Raw genomic sequence first — 18,772 nt, forward strand, 5'->3', positions numbered from 1 at the left:
GACCTATTATGACTGTATACCCTTTACTAGGACTTGTTAAGGGGTATTATGTCATAATAGGACCTATTGTGACATAATAGGACCTATAATGTCATAATGCAACCTATTATGTCATTATAGGTCCCATTGTGACATAACAGATCCTATTATGACAAAATACGACCTATTATGACATAATAGGTCCTATTATGACATAATAGGTCCTATTATGTCATAAGACCCCTTAAGAGGATCTATTAAGACATTATACCTCTTACTAGGACTTATTATGACATAAGACCCCTTAGTAGGACCTATTATGACATATGTAGAGAAAGATAAGTTGGCTGGGAGAGAGAGATGGTACGTTAAGAGAGAGGTAGAGATGTATATATAGAGAAATATATAGGTAGGTAGGGGGTAAGGGGAGGTGTATAGAGATAGCAAAGACAAAGAGTAAAGAGTTAAGGACATGACAGAGAGGTAGAGACATAGTTTTAGATTTTGAGAGAGAGGGGACAAAGTGAGATAGAAAGGAAAAAAAAAAGACAAAGAGAAATGTGACTTATATATAAATTTTATATTTCATGTATATATAGCTTGTATTTTTTATTAAAAATTTTTTTTAAAAAATAATAATTTTTTTTTCGTTTTGAAACGGGATCCCGTTTTGTTTTTGAAACGCGATCCCGTTTCTTAGATCTAGGCTCGGGATCTCGAAGCTAAACAGGATCCCGTTTCAAATTTAGGCTCGAGATCCCGACATGAAACGAGATCCCGTTTCATTTCTCATGCGTTCCGTGAGATTTGCCTTTTTTTTCTAAGTGTAAAACTTCCACATTAAGTGGACACAACTTTGTGCACTTACCCAAATGTATAGTAAGTTGGAGCAGAGATGGGTGCAAATTATTTAGGCCAAGTACTTGGATAATGAAGATAGGGAGAGAATACTCACGGTTGAAAATCCCACTAGAGGATCTGCCCTTTGGAACTTTCTAATGAATTGTAGAAGCATGTTTACCAATCACCTAACATGGTGAATAGGAGATGGCCATAAGGCTATTTTTTGGTAGGATTCTTGGGATGGTCGCCCAACCTTGGATGTCGGGGTTCCTTCGCGGATTATTCAAAAGACCATCCAATAATGAGGAGACAAAGTGAGCGATTTTTTGGTCCCAAAATCATTTGATCTGGTATAGAGAATGACTTGGAAGGATCCTAGCGATCTGGATTTGGGGGAGGATGATCAAAGGACGTTGAGGAATATCCTAGCAAGTAGAGAGGTAACGGGTTCCAGGGAGCAAGATGAAATCATTTGGTGTGGTGCGAAGAGTGGAATTTATTTTGTCAAGCTGGGGTATGCCTTGTTGGAGGAAGATGTCAGAAAGGTGGATTGGGAAGCAAAGATATGTTGGAACAACGCTTGTCTTCCCAAACAGGTGCGTTCTCATGGTTGGCGGGTAACAGTCGTATTTTGACAGGGGATAGACTTAAAAGAATGGGGTTTGTGGGTCCCTTCCATTTTGTGTTATGTAAGAAGGAGGAGGAAGATGTGGACCATCTTCTTCTGGGATGCGAGTTTGCCCAGGATGCATGGCGATTCGAGTTGCAGAGCCTGAGTTGGAAGGGGTCATTGGCAGGGAACCTGAGAGACTGGTTGGAATCGTGGTCGGTTTTGAACAATTCATCAACCTTCGCTGCAATTTGGAAGGTCATGCCATCAACAGTAATGTGGGAAGTTTGGAAAGAACGGAATCGACGACTCTTTGAGGATAAAACATAACCCATGGAGCGATTTCTGATCAGATTGGAGAGGGCAATTTCAGAATTAGTCTCTAATGCTACTTCCCAGGTAAATTTGGTGAAGACCCCATTCACTCAGTTTGATGCTAGTATCCTGGAGGGTTGGCCTTTGATCAAGTTTAGGCCTGCTAATGGGCTTTTGAGGGCTTATCCTCCTAGGGCTATTGAAAAAAGTCATGTGTGGATGCCGCCAGACAAGGGATGGATCAAAATCAACTTTGACAGGGCATCCAGGGGGAATCCTAGGACCTCCGGTGCAGGGGTCATTGCTCGAGATGAGAAAGGTAGTATTTTAGCATTTGGAGCAAAGAGATTGGTGGATGGCACTAACAATGAAGCTGAGTGTCAGGCGACAATTGAAGCAATTCTAATGGCGAAAAAATTGGAGGTGAAAAAACTACACCTTGAAGGGGACTCCCAGATAGTGGTGAATAGGATGGATGCTTGGAACCTGGATAAACATATCAGAAGAATACACGACCTTCTGATTGGGTTCAAGGACTTTAAAGTATCGCATGTTCTAAGGGAAGTGAATGCAGAAGCTGATGTGCTCTCAAATGTAGGTGCAGATGGTTGCTTGGCTGAATATTTTAATTTCTTTGAAGACTTAAGGGATTTGGATCCCTTAGAATTTGTATGAAGAAGTGTTGAGTATGAAAGGTGAACTTGAGAAGTTGTGAAAAGCTATGTGTGAACCCATTTTAGATATGCATGTTGAGTGGCGGGGAAAGCTTATGTGGATTGAGTACACTGCAATGGCGGCATATGTGCAATTATGACAGTGGATGGTACTTTGGTTTTGGTGGCGATGTGCGGTGTGAGGTGGTGCATGCAGAGTAATAAATGGAAGGGGTGGCAGTGTTTTGTGACATTATGGTCCTTGGTTTTTGGCATTTCGAAGAGGGATTGCAATTTTCTTTGCAAGCGTTGTTTCTAGGTTGTGTGGCAGGGGAACGATGGAAGCAAATTTCTCATTGTTCACTCTGGGCCAAATGCCTGCCTTTCAAGGCCCTATTTCAAGCCATCATCTAAAGCATGTATTTAGGGTGGACGAGGAAGAATTTTGGAAGGCTGTTCATTTGATGTTTGGAGATGAATTCCTGAACACTGACTGTCGCCCACAAACTAATTTGGTCGTATCGTCCTTGTTTGTGGCATTGGCGCTGATGGTGGGAAGTTCAAGGGAGGAGGTGACACGGGTGGCATCTCTCATTCTAAGACCAAAATGATCAGTTGGCCTGGTGGAGTTGGTGGAACATGTGGAGATTGGTGTGGGTTTGCAAATGGAGCAAGGGTCGCGGAGGCGCTTAGGCGGATGAAATGATGCAGTGCACCCTCTAGTGGTGTGGTCGGCCTCTCGCTTGATTGAAACCCAATTAGAGGATGCAAGGAAAGGGTGGCGGGATCTGCTGGACTTTGTGTGGAAGATGGGTCCGATGGAGCGGGAAAAACTGCGTGGCAAGCAGACCCCGATGAAGTCGCAGGCTCCGATTGGTGAGGATGGGCGGTCGATGGTGCAACATCAAATCCCACGAAAGATTGTGAAGATTGTGGAACGCAACGAGTTGCGAGGAGGATGGCTAGGAACCATGACCAGTGCTGGGATGGTGTAGTCTAATGGAGGACCCAGTCATGCCATCCCCAATTTATCCAAGGAGGAGGCCCTTGGCTGGCTCCGGTAGGATGGTTTCGTGAGGAATTTTCTGTTAGTAGGTCGTTGGTTTTTTTGTTGGTTTTTCATTGATGTAAGGAATGTAACCTTAGTGGTTGGCATAGCTAGTGTTGTTTTTCTATCTCAGGTTTCATTTTGAGTTTTGTAGGGGCGAGACCCCATATATTCTTATGATAGTGGAAAAGCTACATAGCAGCTGAAGGCATGTAATTTTCTCCTTTCAATCAATACAAATATTAAACCTATTATCGATCAAAAAAGATAAAAAATTATATAATATATTTTAACTATAAAATCAATATAATTAAATAATAGATTTATATAAAAATATTAAATATATTAAAATATTATAATATTTAAAAATTATACATAACACAGTACTTAAATATAACATAATTGCATTATTTAAATTCTTTTATAATATTATATTAAAAATATTTCACAAGATTATAATCTAAAATAAAAATTAAAAAAACTAAGTAATAAAAAGTTTAAAATTATATATCGTATAAAACTAAGTAATAAAAAAGCATTTTAATCATGGAGCGGAGAAGGAGGAGGCTAGGGCTTCGCCCAAGGGAGTTTCAAAATTTTCAAAATTTTTAGGATTTTCAGGGTTTTCAAACTAAGGAGGATGGCTTTCAAGAGCGAAGATTTGCAGACTAAGGACCTCTATAGAACTTCTCATAGGCACAACCTGGCAAACAGCCTTGGCAAAACCCAAAAAAGGCTTGGGAGGATCAGGATAGGTTTTTTCACTCTCACGCGAAATGGGGGGATGAAGGAGCAGATGGAAATCCTTAATATCTGAGAAATGGGGCACCCAGAAACCAAGGACTTTACAGATCAGAGTATGGACCGAAAACAATGTGGCAGTACTGCCAAGAGAAAGAATGGCATCCGAAAAGGAATGCTCAGAAGCAACGAAAGTCTCCAGATCAAAAAGAAAATAGGAAAACAGAGAAAATATCTTTGATGATAGATAATAAAAGCCGGACGACTCGGTTTCCTTCTTCTGGGCGAGGGGTTTTTTTGTTAAATGCTTTGGGGATTGGCCGACAATGGGAAAGTTGAAAAATTGGTGCACTAAAACCTGGAAATGCAATATCGAGTTTAAAACCCTCCCAAATGGTTTTTTCTTGGTAATAACTGAGGATAGTAAGGATAAGCATGAAATATTAAATAATGGGTCCTTTTTCATAGGTGGAAGGGGTCTCTACATTAGGGATTGGGAGCCAAATTTCAACCTAGTGATAGCCCCGATCGAAATAGTTCCTGTCTGGCTCAGATTATATAATCTACCCAGAGAATACTGGAATGAGGAGTATTTTAAAGCATTAGGGAATAAAGTGGGGTTCTTCATCCGAGCGGATGAAGCCATTGAGGCCAAAGACTTTAGCATGTACGCACGAATATGTATTGGCTGGAAACCTCACTACCTACTTCCTGATCAAGTGGAGATCATTACAAACGCAGGACAATGGCTCCAAAAAATAGAAATGGAGGAGTCTAACGAAACCTGTCAGCTTTGTAAAAAAGAAGGACACTCGGAGGAGACATGCCTTATAGGCCTTGTATATGGTGAAAATGGATAACAATAATAACAATATTGAAAGGCTAAATGAATTCAACCACCAAACCCTAGCCTACCAATCAACAAAGATCCACCATAACATATGAAGATTACCTAAGACAATGCAAATCAAATGAAATCACAAAGATTATACCATTACATGTCCAATAGGGTTTTGATCTCCATTCTTCCTATCTCCATTGATCTTGCTTGATATATTTGCTCTCAGATTTTATGTGCACAAGAGCTCAACAAAGAACGGAATGTGGTTGCAAGTAGGATCGTAGTGTAGTCAAGTCCTTAAGATCAGTGATTAGGATGAATGATTAGGATGATTGATTAGGATGCATAGAACGATTAGGGTTTGATAATGAAGGAAGCATCTCCTTAAATAGAAGACACAATATGAAATGGAGGGATAAGATTGAGAGGTGTAAAAGGAGGTCGGCTATGATTAGAGGGTAGGTAAAAGAAATAATAAAATAATGAGAGGGGTAGGTAGTGTATGAATTAAGAGATGAATGACATGTGTCATAGGTGGAAAAGGTTAATGAATTAATTAAATAAATAAAGATTTATTTAATTAATAGAAGAAGTGGGATCAATTAAATAAATAAGATATTTATTTAATTTAGGAAAATGATAATTTAAATAAATAAATGTATTTATTTAAATGAGAAATAAGGCTAGAAGAGGATAAATGAATTAATTAAATAAATAAAGATTTATTTAATTAATAGAAGAATTAAGCTTAGATAATTAAATAAATAAAATATTTATTTAATTAGACATGACAATTTTAGGTGTCTACATTTGCCCCTCTTTGAGACAATGCGGCTTGTCACGTTGTTTCAAAGAAGATAAGATGAAATGATACAGAGTTGCCCCAGAATGGGAATGATATGCCCCCTCGAGAGATTGGATGAAAATGTCTGGAAAGATTGCAGACAATCTCTCGATAAGAAAGACAAGATAGAATGGATTGACCGGATAAAGTGACAAAGTCACGGGATAATGAAGACTGACTCGGGAAATGAATGCTAGGGCTAGGGGTAGTCTATAAGATAGACCACGGGGGAAAAAACATCCTCATTGTCATCTACACATCCATGAGAGAACATTGCAGAGCGAAAATAGAGCAGGAGCAGTCAGCAGCGATGGCTTTCGTGCATAGATTCGACCGTGTTCGTCGATTTCAGAGGCCAGCAGAGGCAGGAGAGCCGGTGAGTACCACAAAACCTCCTTGTACTTTGATGCATTTATTGTCATTAATGCATGTCAAATAAGGCAATAAATGCGCTTGGACTAGGGTCCAAAAAGTGTCAAAAAACGTCTAGACGCGTCTGTGCAGAGCATAGGCACGTCTGTGTCAAGAAGGCGCGTCTGTGTTTTTCAGGCGCGTCTATGTAGTCTTTGAGTGCGTTTATGTCATGTAAGCGCGTTTGCGTTTGAAAAGTATGAATTTGCATCTTCTAGGTCAAATCGACAGTTCTGTGATGAACATATGCTGTCGATTGGATAAGCTGCTGAGGGGATACACTCAAGCAGGTCCTCTAGGAAGACTAGGATAGATCAAGGCACTTTGTGATGAATAGTGAGTACCAAGATAGAGTACTTTGTGATGAACAGGGAGTACTAAAATATGAGCAGCACTTTGTGATGAACAGGGAGTGCAAATGTGAGTAACACTTTGTGATGAACAGGGAGTGTCACACACGTAGTACTTTGTGATGAACAGTGAGTACCACTAGGATAAATAGCAACACTTTGTGATGAACAGTGAGTGTCACTAGGGTAGATAGCCATATGCATTTAGATAGCGAGTAGCATTTTGTGATAAACAATGAATGCCACTATAACTGACATGATTTTGTTTGACTACAGGAGTATTTGCCGATGCTAGAGTCACGGGAGAGATTCCCGTTGACGTAGAGGTTGCGACCGGAGTTGTCGTTCGAGGACCGAGCTGCCATCGAGGAGATGGGCTTGAGACATGTACTATATGTGCCTGAGTTTCGGGCAAACATGGGTTTGCTGACTGCCCTGGCTGAGAGATGGCACTCTGAGATGTGCACGTTCCATCTGCCGATGGGTAAGATGACAGTCACCCTGGAGGATGTATATAGGATTATGTGGATATCGATTGATGGGGAGTTGATTCCGTACGATCGAGACGGAGACAGGGATGCCCTTAGACGAGTGTTCTAGGATCCTAGACTGGAGATGAGGGTGGGACACGTGGCATGGGATACCATGACATGGATAGGATTAGCACTACCAATAGTGTTGGCAGGAGTGATCAATGAGTTCCTCTGTATCAGTTTTGTACCATTTTGTATAATGATGTAGACACCTGCGGGTGATTGTAGCCATATGATTTTGACATCATTGTATCATGACACTTTATATATATATATATATATATATATATATATATGAGATGATTCATCTTTGCGGCAGCTATATGCATGTGTATCTATGTGATGAGATGTTCTTATGTGATGCTTATGATATGGATGCAAATATGTATATGATGCAATGCAATATATATTTTTTTGTTCGTTTATGTTTTATATGTGTATGCATGATGCAAATGTGAATGTATGTAATGCAGATGAATATGATAATGCAAATGTAAATTGTGCTAATGGGTGTTGTGTGCAAGATGTGATGCAGTTGTGATATCTATATGTATGTATGAAATACTTATATGTGATAATGTAGGTGCAGCTACATGAAATGCAAATGTTTTTGGTGTGTCATTATACTCAGTCATGTGATAGCAGGCTACGCGGACTTAAGAAGGACGATGGAAGTCAATCAAGAAAGGGGGGATGAAAGACAGAAGATATGAAAGTGAAAGAGCTTCTTGTGCGTTATCATCATTGAGCTTTATTATGGCAAAATAGGTTATGACAATCGAGGCATATGTTCGACCCAGAAAGTCATTGTACCTGTTTGCATGGAGATAAGACAGTCACAAACAAGGAATGCCCCAGTTCACACTAGACTCACAGTGTCCTCATATCCTTGGACAAGTCATAGCATTACTAAGAGACAATCCACAGACAGCAAATACAAATAGGTGACGATACCCCATCCTCGCCTTTCTAGTCAAAGACATCCTGGAGATAGAAGCTCTAGTCAGAGACATCCCGAAAAAGCTAAAAGACATGTCACCAAAAAAGATGAAATCAAAAGAAAACCAACACTCGACACCAACATCCACTGTAGTCCTCAAGTTTAGTGTCTCTTGTCACTTGTATAAGTCTTATTTTATTGTGGTCACAATGTTCACTTTCACAGAAAGGATAGATAGCACTGAACCATAATGTTGTCTGAGTCTATTGAAATATTTGATTTGTTGAAGCCCATTGTTGCTGCTGTGTCTCATCTAAAACTGACTGAATCCATGAAACTGATACTTTATTGCGGAGAAGATGAAACTTTATTGCGGATCTGTGATGCAAATGTTGCTTTATTGCGGATTGTGCACGGATAGACTGAAGGAAGCTGGAAGAAACTGTACTCCTTGAAACATGTGATGTTCTCAGTTCCACACCCATCACTAGACGTAGGATTTTGCCTTAGCCACAGATCGGATCTGATTTATTATGGATGGAAAGGGAGGCGAAAAGGGAGGTTTATTATGAATGGCTAACCAATCTTGGGTAGATCAATAACAAGCCATGATGGGAATGGGTAAGTTTATTATGAACGAATAGGTTGTGAGTGTGTGCAAAGTGAAATGATGAAGAGAATCCTGAAGGAGGGAGGAGCAATGTCTCTACACATGGCGCTGGTGACCCAGTTTTCACCATGGTACTTGCCCAGGGCGCCACCGAAGTGGTTTTCACCATTGGACGAAATTATTTTTCTTTACTTTTTTTGATTTTTCGATTTTTTTGTGTCACAAGGCGCCTGTTTGCCAGGTTTTCACCAAGTAACGATTTTTTTTGTTTTATAATTTTTTTTGTATTTTTGAATTTTTTGATTTTTTTTTGTATTTTTGAAATTTTTGATTTTTTTTTTTTTTTTGTATTTTTGAATTAGGATATTCCAAAGAGCTATGTGTAGAACCTGCGAAGGTGCATGCTGTTGATCGGATCCTCCAAAGGTTCACCTTCTGTAGTTGAGAGCTGATATGCCCCAGATCCATATGTTGTTGTAATAATGTAGGGACCAAGCCAGTTTGGTTCGAACTTGCCCTTCTTCTCTCTGTCTTGTTGATTTTTAGGATTTTCTCTGAGAACCAAGTCACCTACCTCAAATGTGCGAGGCTTGACTTTATGATTGTAGATGTATTGTTCCTTGACTGAATGATGTGTAGCTTGAGTGTTTGTCTTCCTTGATGAAGGAATTGAGATAGAATTACTAGTGTGTGGACTACACAAGCCCGTATGCGTGTCACCTGAAGAAGTTTGGGCATCCCTGATAACAAAGTCCTTCAAGGAAGCTCCATTAAAGGTCCATGATGTATCGCCAGAAGGGAATGGATGTGTGGAACAAGTGGATGAGTGATGGGGGCTTATGATTGTGAAAATAAGTTAAAGTAGGATAGCACGATGGAGACTTAGGATCAACAAGTAATCTTTTTGACTTGCAATTGTAGAATTTTTGCCCCCAATTATTTTGATATTAGGGGAGATCAACTCTTGCTCTTTTTGCTTCATAGGATTTTTATCCTTGACTTTGATTTTTGTAGAGTCCAATAGCTTTTGATTTTGATTTGGACTAAAGGACTTTTCTTTATTAGTGACTTTTATATTTTTCTTTTCAACACTTGATTTTTGATCCCCAATGAGTGAGGGCTTTTGTGATTCTTGTTGATCCAAGTCTGGAAGTGGAGTGGAAATGGAAGGAGTGGATGAAATGGTAAGGCTATGTGAGTTCTCCAGAGGGTTGGCGATAGACTCAATAGATTCTTTGTTGGAACCACTCTTAGGACTATTGATATCAAGAGTTGCTTGCACTGCTAGAGGAGATTTGCATTCAGACTTAGTAGCCACAACACTAGGTGGTTCACACCCAATTCCTTGGCATTGAAAATTGTTTGTAGGTTGTTCTTGTTGACAGAATACCTTAGGAGATAATGGGAGTTGGTCAACATGAAATATATACTCACCACATCCTAGGTCTTTAATCTTGAACTTTTCTTTTAGCTCTGCTTGTTTGGATGTAGAAGCTTTTAAGGATTCAGGATCCACATATGCTGATGAAGGAACAGCTTCGCGATTGACTGGGATTGTTATTTCTGATTGAGGTTGCAGATTGTTGCAATATATGAATGGATTTGGATATGCTTTGATGGTCACTTCAACTCCATTGTGTGGAAACTTGATACATCGATGATATGTAGATGGGATTGCGCTCATCTCATGAATCCATGGACGTCCCAAGAGTATGTTGTATGTGAGATCTAGATCAAGGATTTGACAAACCACATCCTTTGTAACTGGCCCAACTCTGAGAGGTAAGGTGACTGTGCCCTTGGATGAACGCTCTTCATCATCATATGCCTTGATGGTGACTTTGTTTGTAGAATTCACAGCTTTATCAAATATCCCAATTGTTTAATTGTGCTCAATGTACAAATGTTTAGACCTGCTCCTCCATCTATCAGGACTCGTTTTATTCGATGTTTGTGTATGAAGGCTTCAATGTGTAAAGGTGCATTATGTGGCTGACTTATGGAGGCGTCATCGGCTTCTGTGAATGTAAGGGAGTGTGGAATGGAAAGGTATCCCACCATGGCTTGAAATTGGTCCACGTTTAGATCAGTAGGAACATCAATATCTCTCAAGATTTTATCAAGAATGGCTTTATGTGTGGGAGATATGCATAATAGTTCAAGGATTGAAATGAGTGCGGGTGTCTTCCCTAACTGTTCTACAAGGTCATACTCAGGTTTGGTTGATGAAGAGGCAGTGTTTTTAGCTGGAGCACCTTGCAAAGTAATTTTACCTCGACGGGTTGTAACGTGACATTCAGAGGTAGGTTCGGAAGAAGATCCAACACCTTTTAGGACAATCTTGGGTCTCTGAGTAGAATTCTCAGATGCTTTGTCCTTGATGATAATAGTAGAGACGTAATTGTCCATCAAGATATTATTGATAGTTGAATCATAGTTGTAAGGTGCTCTAGTATAGTTGGCTTGGTCATCTATGGCTTTAGCTTTTCCCTTGTCATGTTTTGGGAATGGTTCCTTAAACATCTCATGTTCTTGATTAGACAAATGTCCCTTAATCTCAATGTCACCTCTATCAATGAGATCCTGTATGATGTTCTTCAGTCGATGACAATTTCCTGTCTTATGACCCTTGCTCTTATGAAATTCACAATACTCATCATCATTCCACCAATTCGGCTTAACCTTTGGTTCATATGGAGGAAAATCTGGAACTGTGATTACCTTGTTTGCCACAAGCTTCTTGAAAACTGACTCAAGTGGTTCTCCCAATGGAGTGTACTTCCTTCGTGATCTGGAAGTTGTTTGAGTATTTACTTGATTGTTTGTAGAACTTGATCCTGAAAAGATGAATTTAGGTCGCACTGTGTTGGCATCAACAACACCATCATTGACTATGTTCTTGTTTTTATTCCAAAATCTTGGCTTGTCTTTTCCTTTAAAGTCATCTTTGTTTTCCTTAAGTATCTTAATGACTCCTTGTTCAATTAGGACCTTTTCTGTTGCTAGGCCTTTTTCGATAACGTCCTTGAAGGTAGACAAACAAGCTTTCCTTAAGTCATAACCAATCTCTTTGTTAACATTTTGGGTGAACATCTCTACCATTTGTTTTTGTGGAATCTCACAAGAGCATCTGCTGGCTAGATTTCTCCATCTTTGTAAAAATGATGCAAAAGATTCTCCCTCTTTTTGCTTGGTGTTGCACAAAGTAGTGACTGATATGTCTGTCTCTATGTTGTAGGAGAAATGTTAAATAAATGCTTCTGCTAGGTCACCCCATGACTTAATACCAGGTGGGAGTTGGGAGAACCATTCCATAGCTTGATCGCCTAAGCTTTGTGGGAATAATCTCATCAAATATGTCTCTTCTGCTGCTACCTCAATGCAAGCTGTGAAAAATTGTCTTATGTGTGCCTTAGGATCCCCTTTTCCTCTATACTTATCAAATTTAGGCGTCACAAAGTGTGTAGGAAAAGGAGGCATTGGAATGCTCTTGTCAAATGGATAAGGACATATGTCTCTCATTGTGTATGTTGGCTTCGGTGTATTTATGTCCTTCATTTTCTTTTGTAAGTCCTTGATTTGTTGCTCCAAATTGCTCTTAGGTGGAGATCGACTTCTTGGACCATATCCTATGTTTGAGGTACCCATTGGAGGAGGTGCATGTTGCATATATGGATGATATTGATCATACACATGTTCATATGGAGGAGGTCTGTAATGATGTTGCATATATGGACCACTTGGTATAGATTCATGTTGAGGAACACCATATCTATTTTGTGCATGTATACCATACTCTACAGGCATGTCATGTTCTATTGTATTGCCCCCAAATTTGACATGAGGTTTCCTTGTGTCCAAATTTTGAGCATGCCTTGGAATATCCCATTGCTTTGGTGGTTGATCCTTAGCATTGATATGTGATTGAGCATATTTTTCTCCATAAGACTTCCATAATGGTCTGCGAAGGTGAGTATCATATGTTTGACCATGTGTATGTGGGACCTCTGGTTTTTGAAGCAAAGCTGATGGTGATTCAGGTACCATGTGTGGTCCTCTATTTCCTCCACTATTAGGTCTCCTTTGATCCATATTGGAGTGAGGTTGTTGTAAAGGTCTATGTTCCATTATTTGAGACATGTCAAAATCATGAGGTATCTTGGCTCCACTTTGTGCCATCATGTGTAAGAAGTATTGTCTATCTCTCCTCATTATTTCCTCAACCAATCGATTGAAATGGGGATTCATAATGGATTCTTCCACATCTGCTGAATGTACTGAAAAGTTGTCCACATTGTCATTTTGTGTAGCATTGTTGTTTATAGTGTCCATGTTCTCAACATTTGGATTGTTTCTATAGGCATCCATGTCAGGTAATGTAGTATGATCAGAATTGAAAAAGATCTCATTGTCATACTCATAAGAACTCATGTTTGCGGACTCTTGAGCCTCTTTAGTTTCTCTCCTAGATTTTTGAAGATGGGTTTCAACCATGAACTAGGTATTGACCAAGATGTGTGAGACTAGATGAAAAATGGAAAGAGTATGGAAGACCAAGAGTTGGATGAAATGTAAATGAGTCTGAAGTGTACTTGTAATGTCCAAAGTGTAAGACCAAATATGTATGTAGTAGAGTATGTGTGACTTCCAAAGAGAGGATAGTTTCTCTTGATGAGGTAAGTTGACCTTGACTCTAAGTAAAACCAAATGAGACCCAAAGATAAGAAACCTTGATGAGGGACCACTTAGCAAAGTGTTGTTGTATGTAGTGTGTTGACAAAGTATGATGAGGACAAGCAAGTGACCTTTTGACTCAAGTTTAGACAAATGTGAATGTAATGTAAGGTGTAAAGCAATGATGGATTTTGTGAGACCCAAAGACAAGTTGAATGCTAGATGAAAACCTGGAGAAACAACCTAGGAAGCTCAAGAATTCCGAAACTGATTGCTCTTGTTTGCTGGACTGTAAAAATTTTCCAATTTGTGAAGTTGTGACCAAATCTGAATGTTTGACTGACAAGAGGACACAATGTTGATGAGGACTCAATGTTTGCAAGTGTTTAGACTCAAAATGACACCAAGAAAAGTGTGTTGTTTGATGTAAAAATGTTTTGCATACACTTGAAAACACAAAAGACACAATGTTTTGCTGTTTGGTTTTGAATGTTTTGAATGTTTAAAATAAGTCAAGCACAATTCTTATGGCTGGCCAAGACAATAGTTGTTGATCCCACATGAGGTTTTACCCCCGAGGCTACGCTATTCAGAGCGGATACTTAGATGCTTGACCTCACTGGCTCCACCCTCGGCACTCACTTCTTGGGTTAGCCAAGCATCAGTCCCCATGAAAACTCCCCGTGGCGAACTTTGTATCTCTACTAAGAACCGTATGTGTGTGGGCCGCTACCAGAGGTCCGACCTCCTGCCCCAACAACTAGAAGGATTTGGGCTTCTAAAACAAAAAGGTGCTAGTAAGGGCATCCACTCGTGTGGCCATATATGCGGCACTTTCAGCTCTGTAAATACAGAAGGCTCCCAGCCGGTAGGGATTACGCCCTACAAATGATCAAATAAATTTGATCAAATGGGTTTATGGGGAGACATAGTGTCGGTATGAACTAATCAGCACACGTTATTCATAGTTTTCACCATGAATACATTTGATTATAGTGGTTCGGATGAGGTGGGTTTTCCTCGCTACCACTTGGGTCGTTCTCTTCTCACTAGTAGTCCTAATGACCACACGGGAAGACAGACCCTCTAAAGATTAAACAAAAAGAGCCTATTGCTCAAGACACAAAAGACAATGATTCAATTTTAGTGCACCAATTGAAGTGTTTGCTAGTCTATGAAAACAAGGCACACAATAAAAATCCAAAAACCCTTGCCAAGGATCTGCAACAAAGATTTATTAGTAGTTTGGATTGTTTGAAATAATCACCCCTTCCTGCAAGCACACAAGTTAGGTAAATTTTAGATCCAAAAGACTTTATGAAATAGGGGCCTTCAATAATGCGTTTTGTTGACTAATTCAAAGATCTGATTCATCATAAAAAAATACCACCTGTAAAATTTCAAGAGATTTCCAGAAATGTAAGAAAATCCAAAAAATTTGCTAATTTGCTCCAAAAATTAATTTTTTAGAAAAAATCATAAAAAATTCATATAAAATGCAAAATCGATCCAAAAAATCTAAAATTTTTACTGGAGAGTCTTGATGGTCTTCCAAACTTGAACAAAAAATTTTCTGCAACAAATCCAAACAGTTTGTGAGATATGAGTAAAATAATGCAAAACCCTAATTTTCAAAGATCTGATTTTTGAGGAATGATTTTGCATCAAATTTAAAATCAAAAAGAATAGATCCTGTGTATAATTCTAAGAGATTTCCAAAAATGTAAGAAAATCCAAAAAATTCGCTAATTTTCTCTCAAAATTAATTTTTTATGAAAAATCATAAAAACTTCATACAAAATGCAAAATAGATTCAAAAAATCTGAAATTTTTACTGAATCTTTCTGATACTTTTCCTGACCTGCACAAAAAATTTGATGTCAAAATTCAAATCGGTTTGTGAGATCTGATCAAAATAAGGAAAAACCTTAATTTTTAAAGATCCAATTTTTAGGGAAATATTTTGCATCAAAATTAAAATCACAAAAAAAGATCTTATGTATAATTATGAGAGATTTCCAAAATGTAAGAAAATCCAAAAAATTCTCTCATTTTCTCTCAAAATTAATTTTTTATGAAAAATCATAAAAAATTCATAGAAAATGAAAATGTGCTCCAAAAATTCTGAATTTTGGCTTGAGAGCTCCTGATACTTTCTTCAACCTGCAAAAAAAATTTGGTGCAAAATTTCCTAGCCGTTTTTTGAGATATGATCGAATCTCTCCAAGATCTTGATTTTGTGTCTAAAACCCTAGCTGCACAAGGTTATTCTCCAAATTGTTTTAAAAAATAGCAATAAAGGGTTAGAAAAATCTGCAAAAAACACAGATCTAAGAAAAATCCATGTCCCACCGGGCATGCCAAAATGTATATGGTGAAAATGGATAACAATAATAACAATATTGAAAGGCTAAATGAATTCAACCACCAAACCCTAGCCTAACAATCAACAAAGATCCACCATAACATATGAAGATTACCTAAGACAATGCAAATCAAATGAAATCACAAAGATTATACCATTACATGTCCAATAGGGTTTTGATCTCCATTCTTCCTATCTCCATTGATCTTGCTTGATATATTTGCTCTCAGATTTTATGTGCACAAGAGCTCAACAAAGAACGGAATGTGGTTGCAAGTAGGATCGTAGTGTAGTCAAGTCCTTAAGATCAGTGATTAGGATGAATGATTAGGATGATTGATTAGGATGCATAGAACGATTAGGGTTTGATAATGAAGGAAGCATCTCCTTAAATAGAAGACACAATATGAAATGGAGGGATAAGATTGAGAGGTGTAAAAGGAGGTCGGCTATGATTAGAGGGTAGGTAAAAGAAATAATAAAATAATGAGAGGGGTAGGTAGTGTATGAATTAAGAGATGAATGACATGTGTCATAGGTGGAAAAGGTTAATGAATTAATTAAATAAATAAAGATTTATTTAATTAATAGAAGAAGTGGGATCAATTAAATAAATAAGATATTTATTTAATTTAGGAAAATGATAATTTAAATAAATAAATGTATTTATTTAAATGAGAAATAAGGCTAGAAGAGGATAAATGAATTAATTAAATAAATAAAGATTTATTTAATTAATAGAAGAATTAAGCTTAGATAATTAAATAAATAAAATATTTATTTAATTAGACATGACAATTTTAGGTGTCTACAGGGCTTAAAGGGAAAGCGGTGGAGACAACGATAGAAGATGAAGTGACCTTTTTCGCAAGCAAGGCTAACACATGTGAGGGAATGGGACCCCCTAAGGATGAGATCCAAACCATTCAAAACCCTACATTACAGGGGGAGGCTTTGAAGATTCCCATCTCCACCACTCTGGAAGCAAAGGAAAATAATACAAAAGATGATATCCTCAACAAGCACAGGGAGGCTGCAGAATGGGTGGAAGAAGCCATTACAAGAGTTGAGAAAGCAATGAATATCCTGGATGAGATTAATGCCAGGACCTCTCCTCCTGAGGATGTAGGTATCAGTATGGAGCTGAAGCAACCTTTAGAGAAGGAAATGGGTTCGAGGATGGATTATGAGGAAGTCAAAGATGGTAGAGAGTTGGAGGGCGATGAGGAGGATGATAAATGGGGATGGATGGACGAGGAAGACATTATGGAAATAAGAACCATAGAGCAATTAGAACCGACTTGTTCTAAGATACGACTAGGAGAAAAAAGATCAAGAGGCAGAAAGTCAAACCAATTCAAAATTGCAATGGTTGGTAGTGCGAAAGGCCAAAGTAAACTGACAGTAAGGAAGGGAGTCACCCTTCTTGAAGGACAATGAAAATCATATCCTATAATGTCAGGGGCTACAATGCCCCTGATAAACATCGATTGATCAAGCGAGGTTTGGATCAATTATGGCCAGATGTTGTTTTCCTTCAAGAAACAAAGTTGGACAATGGGGAAAAGAAGTCTCTTTTGGGATCCTGGAAGCAGTGGTCGAGGGCCTTTGTGGATTCGGTAGGAGCCTCAGGAGGTTTGGGTATCCTCTGGCACAAAAATATTCATAAGGTGGAGGAAGGTTTGGCCTCCAATATGTGGCAGGTATGTATGTTCCACTCTTACCCTCTCAATGTTGATTTCACAGTAATCAATGTTTATGGACCGTGTAAATCCGGGCTGCAAAAAGGTTTTTGGAGATCCTTGTCCTCCCTCATTAGGGATCTGGAAGGGGGTCTCTTAATCATTGGGGGGATTTAAATGCTATTTTGGAGCTGAGTGACAAACTGGGGGGCAACGGTGAAATTCCAACGAACCTTGCACACTTTCAAAATTTTGTGACAGAAAATGGACTAAGAGAAATCAAGTCCAAGGAAGGCCATTTTACGTGGTCAAATTGTAGGATCACTGGACAACATGTTGCAGAGAAGCTGGACAGGTTTTTCTTAGGAGGGCCCTGGGCGGAAACCAATCTTCTTTTTTCCTCAATTATCCATCCAGTGGCTGCCTCGGACCACTTACCTGTTGAACTATCTATAACCTTTGATGCCCCCCCCCATCAGATGCCCCTTTAAATTTGAGAAAATGTGGTTGAGGGATCAAAACTTGAGGGATTTAATCAATGGTTGGTGGTCAGGGGCTCCGGAGGTGAGTGGAACTAAGGCTTTCATTTTTGTTAAGAAGCTGCAATTCATCAAGTCTAAACTTAAAGAATGGAACCGAGTGAAGTTTGACAATATTTTTGCTAACAAAAGAGAATTGGAGGACAGATTAGCAAGCTTGCAAGAAGACATCATTCAAATGGGGGTGACATCAGAGAAATTTCTGCAGGAACGAGAACTTAAAGGACAATATAGTGAATTGTTAGCTAGAGAGGAGGTTTTTTGGAGGCAAAAATTGAGAGAGTGCTGGCTTAAGGAAGGGGACAGAAACATTAAATTCTTTCACAACTCGGTAAAGGTGAAAAGATCTAGGAACAAAATCATGTCCATCCTTAATAAAGAGAATGCAGAACTAGACAAAATGGATGATATCAATAAAGAGGCAGTAGATTTCTTTCTATCTCTATTATCTAAAGATAAGGATCCCGAGCTGGAACAACAACAAGAAGGGTTGAATGTTATCCCAAAGTTGATAACAGATGCACAAAATTAGACACTGATGAAACCAATTCAATTTGAGGAGGTGAGAGATGTGGTTTTCAGTATGGAAGGGGATAAAGCACCAGGGCCGGACAGTTTACCAGTCTTTTTCTATCAAACTTTCTGGGAAATTGTAGGTGTAGAGGTTTGGGAAGTAGTGGAGGAATCTCGGTGTAGGGTGAGTGTGGCAAAGGAGTTTAACTACACACTCATAGCCCTTATTCCCAAGGTGGAGCATCCTACTAGATTCAGTGAATTTTGACCAATTTCCTTGT

General features: G+C 38.8%; 1 protein-coding gene across 1 annotated transcript; it reads left to right on the plus strand.

The window, feature by feature from the left end:
• Nucleotides 1–17,193: 17,193 nt before the first annotated feature.
• LOC131068907 (uncharacterized) lies at nt 17,194–18,510 on the plus strand. The gene is made up of 3 exons (XM_059214630.1): nt 17,194–17,460; nt 17,577–17,794; nt 17,919–18,510. Exons 1-3 carry the CDS (start codon nt 17,194–17,196, stop codon nt 18,508–18,510), a joined length of 1,077 nt encoding a protein of 358 aa, XP_059070613.1.
• Nucleotides 18,511–18,772: the final 262 nt, after the last annotated feature.

Source organism: Cryptomeria japonica, chromosome 11, assembly GCF_030272615.1.
Source record: "Cryptomeria japonica chromosome 11, Sugi_1.0, whole genome shotgun sequence".
NCBI lineage: Eukaryota > Viridiplantae > Streptophyta > Pinopsida > Cupressales > Cupressaceae > Cryptomeria > Cryptomeria japonica.

Coding starts and splice junctions, on each gene's coding strand:
- LOC131068907 (XM_059214630.1), top strand. CDS start 17,194: ATGAAAATCATATCCTATAATGTCAGGGGCTACAATGCCCCTGATAAA. Junction 17,461..17,576: donor TGGCCTCCAATATGTGGCAG/GTATGTATGTTC, acceptor CTCCCTCATTAG/GGATCTGGAAGGGGGTCTCT. Junction 17,795..17,918: donor GTTGCAGAGAAGCTGGACAG/GTTTTTCTTAGG, acceptor CCCCCCCATCAG/ATGCCCCTTTAAATTTGAGA.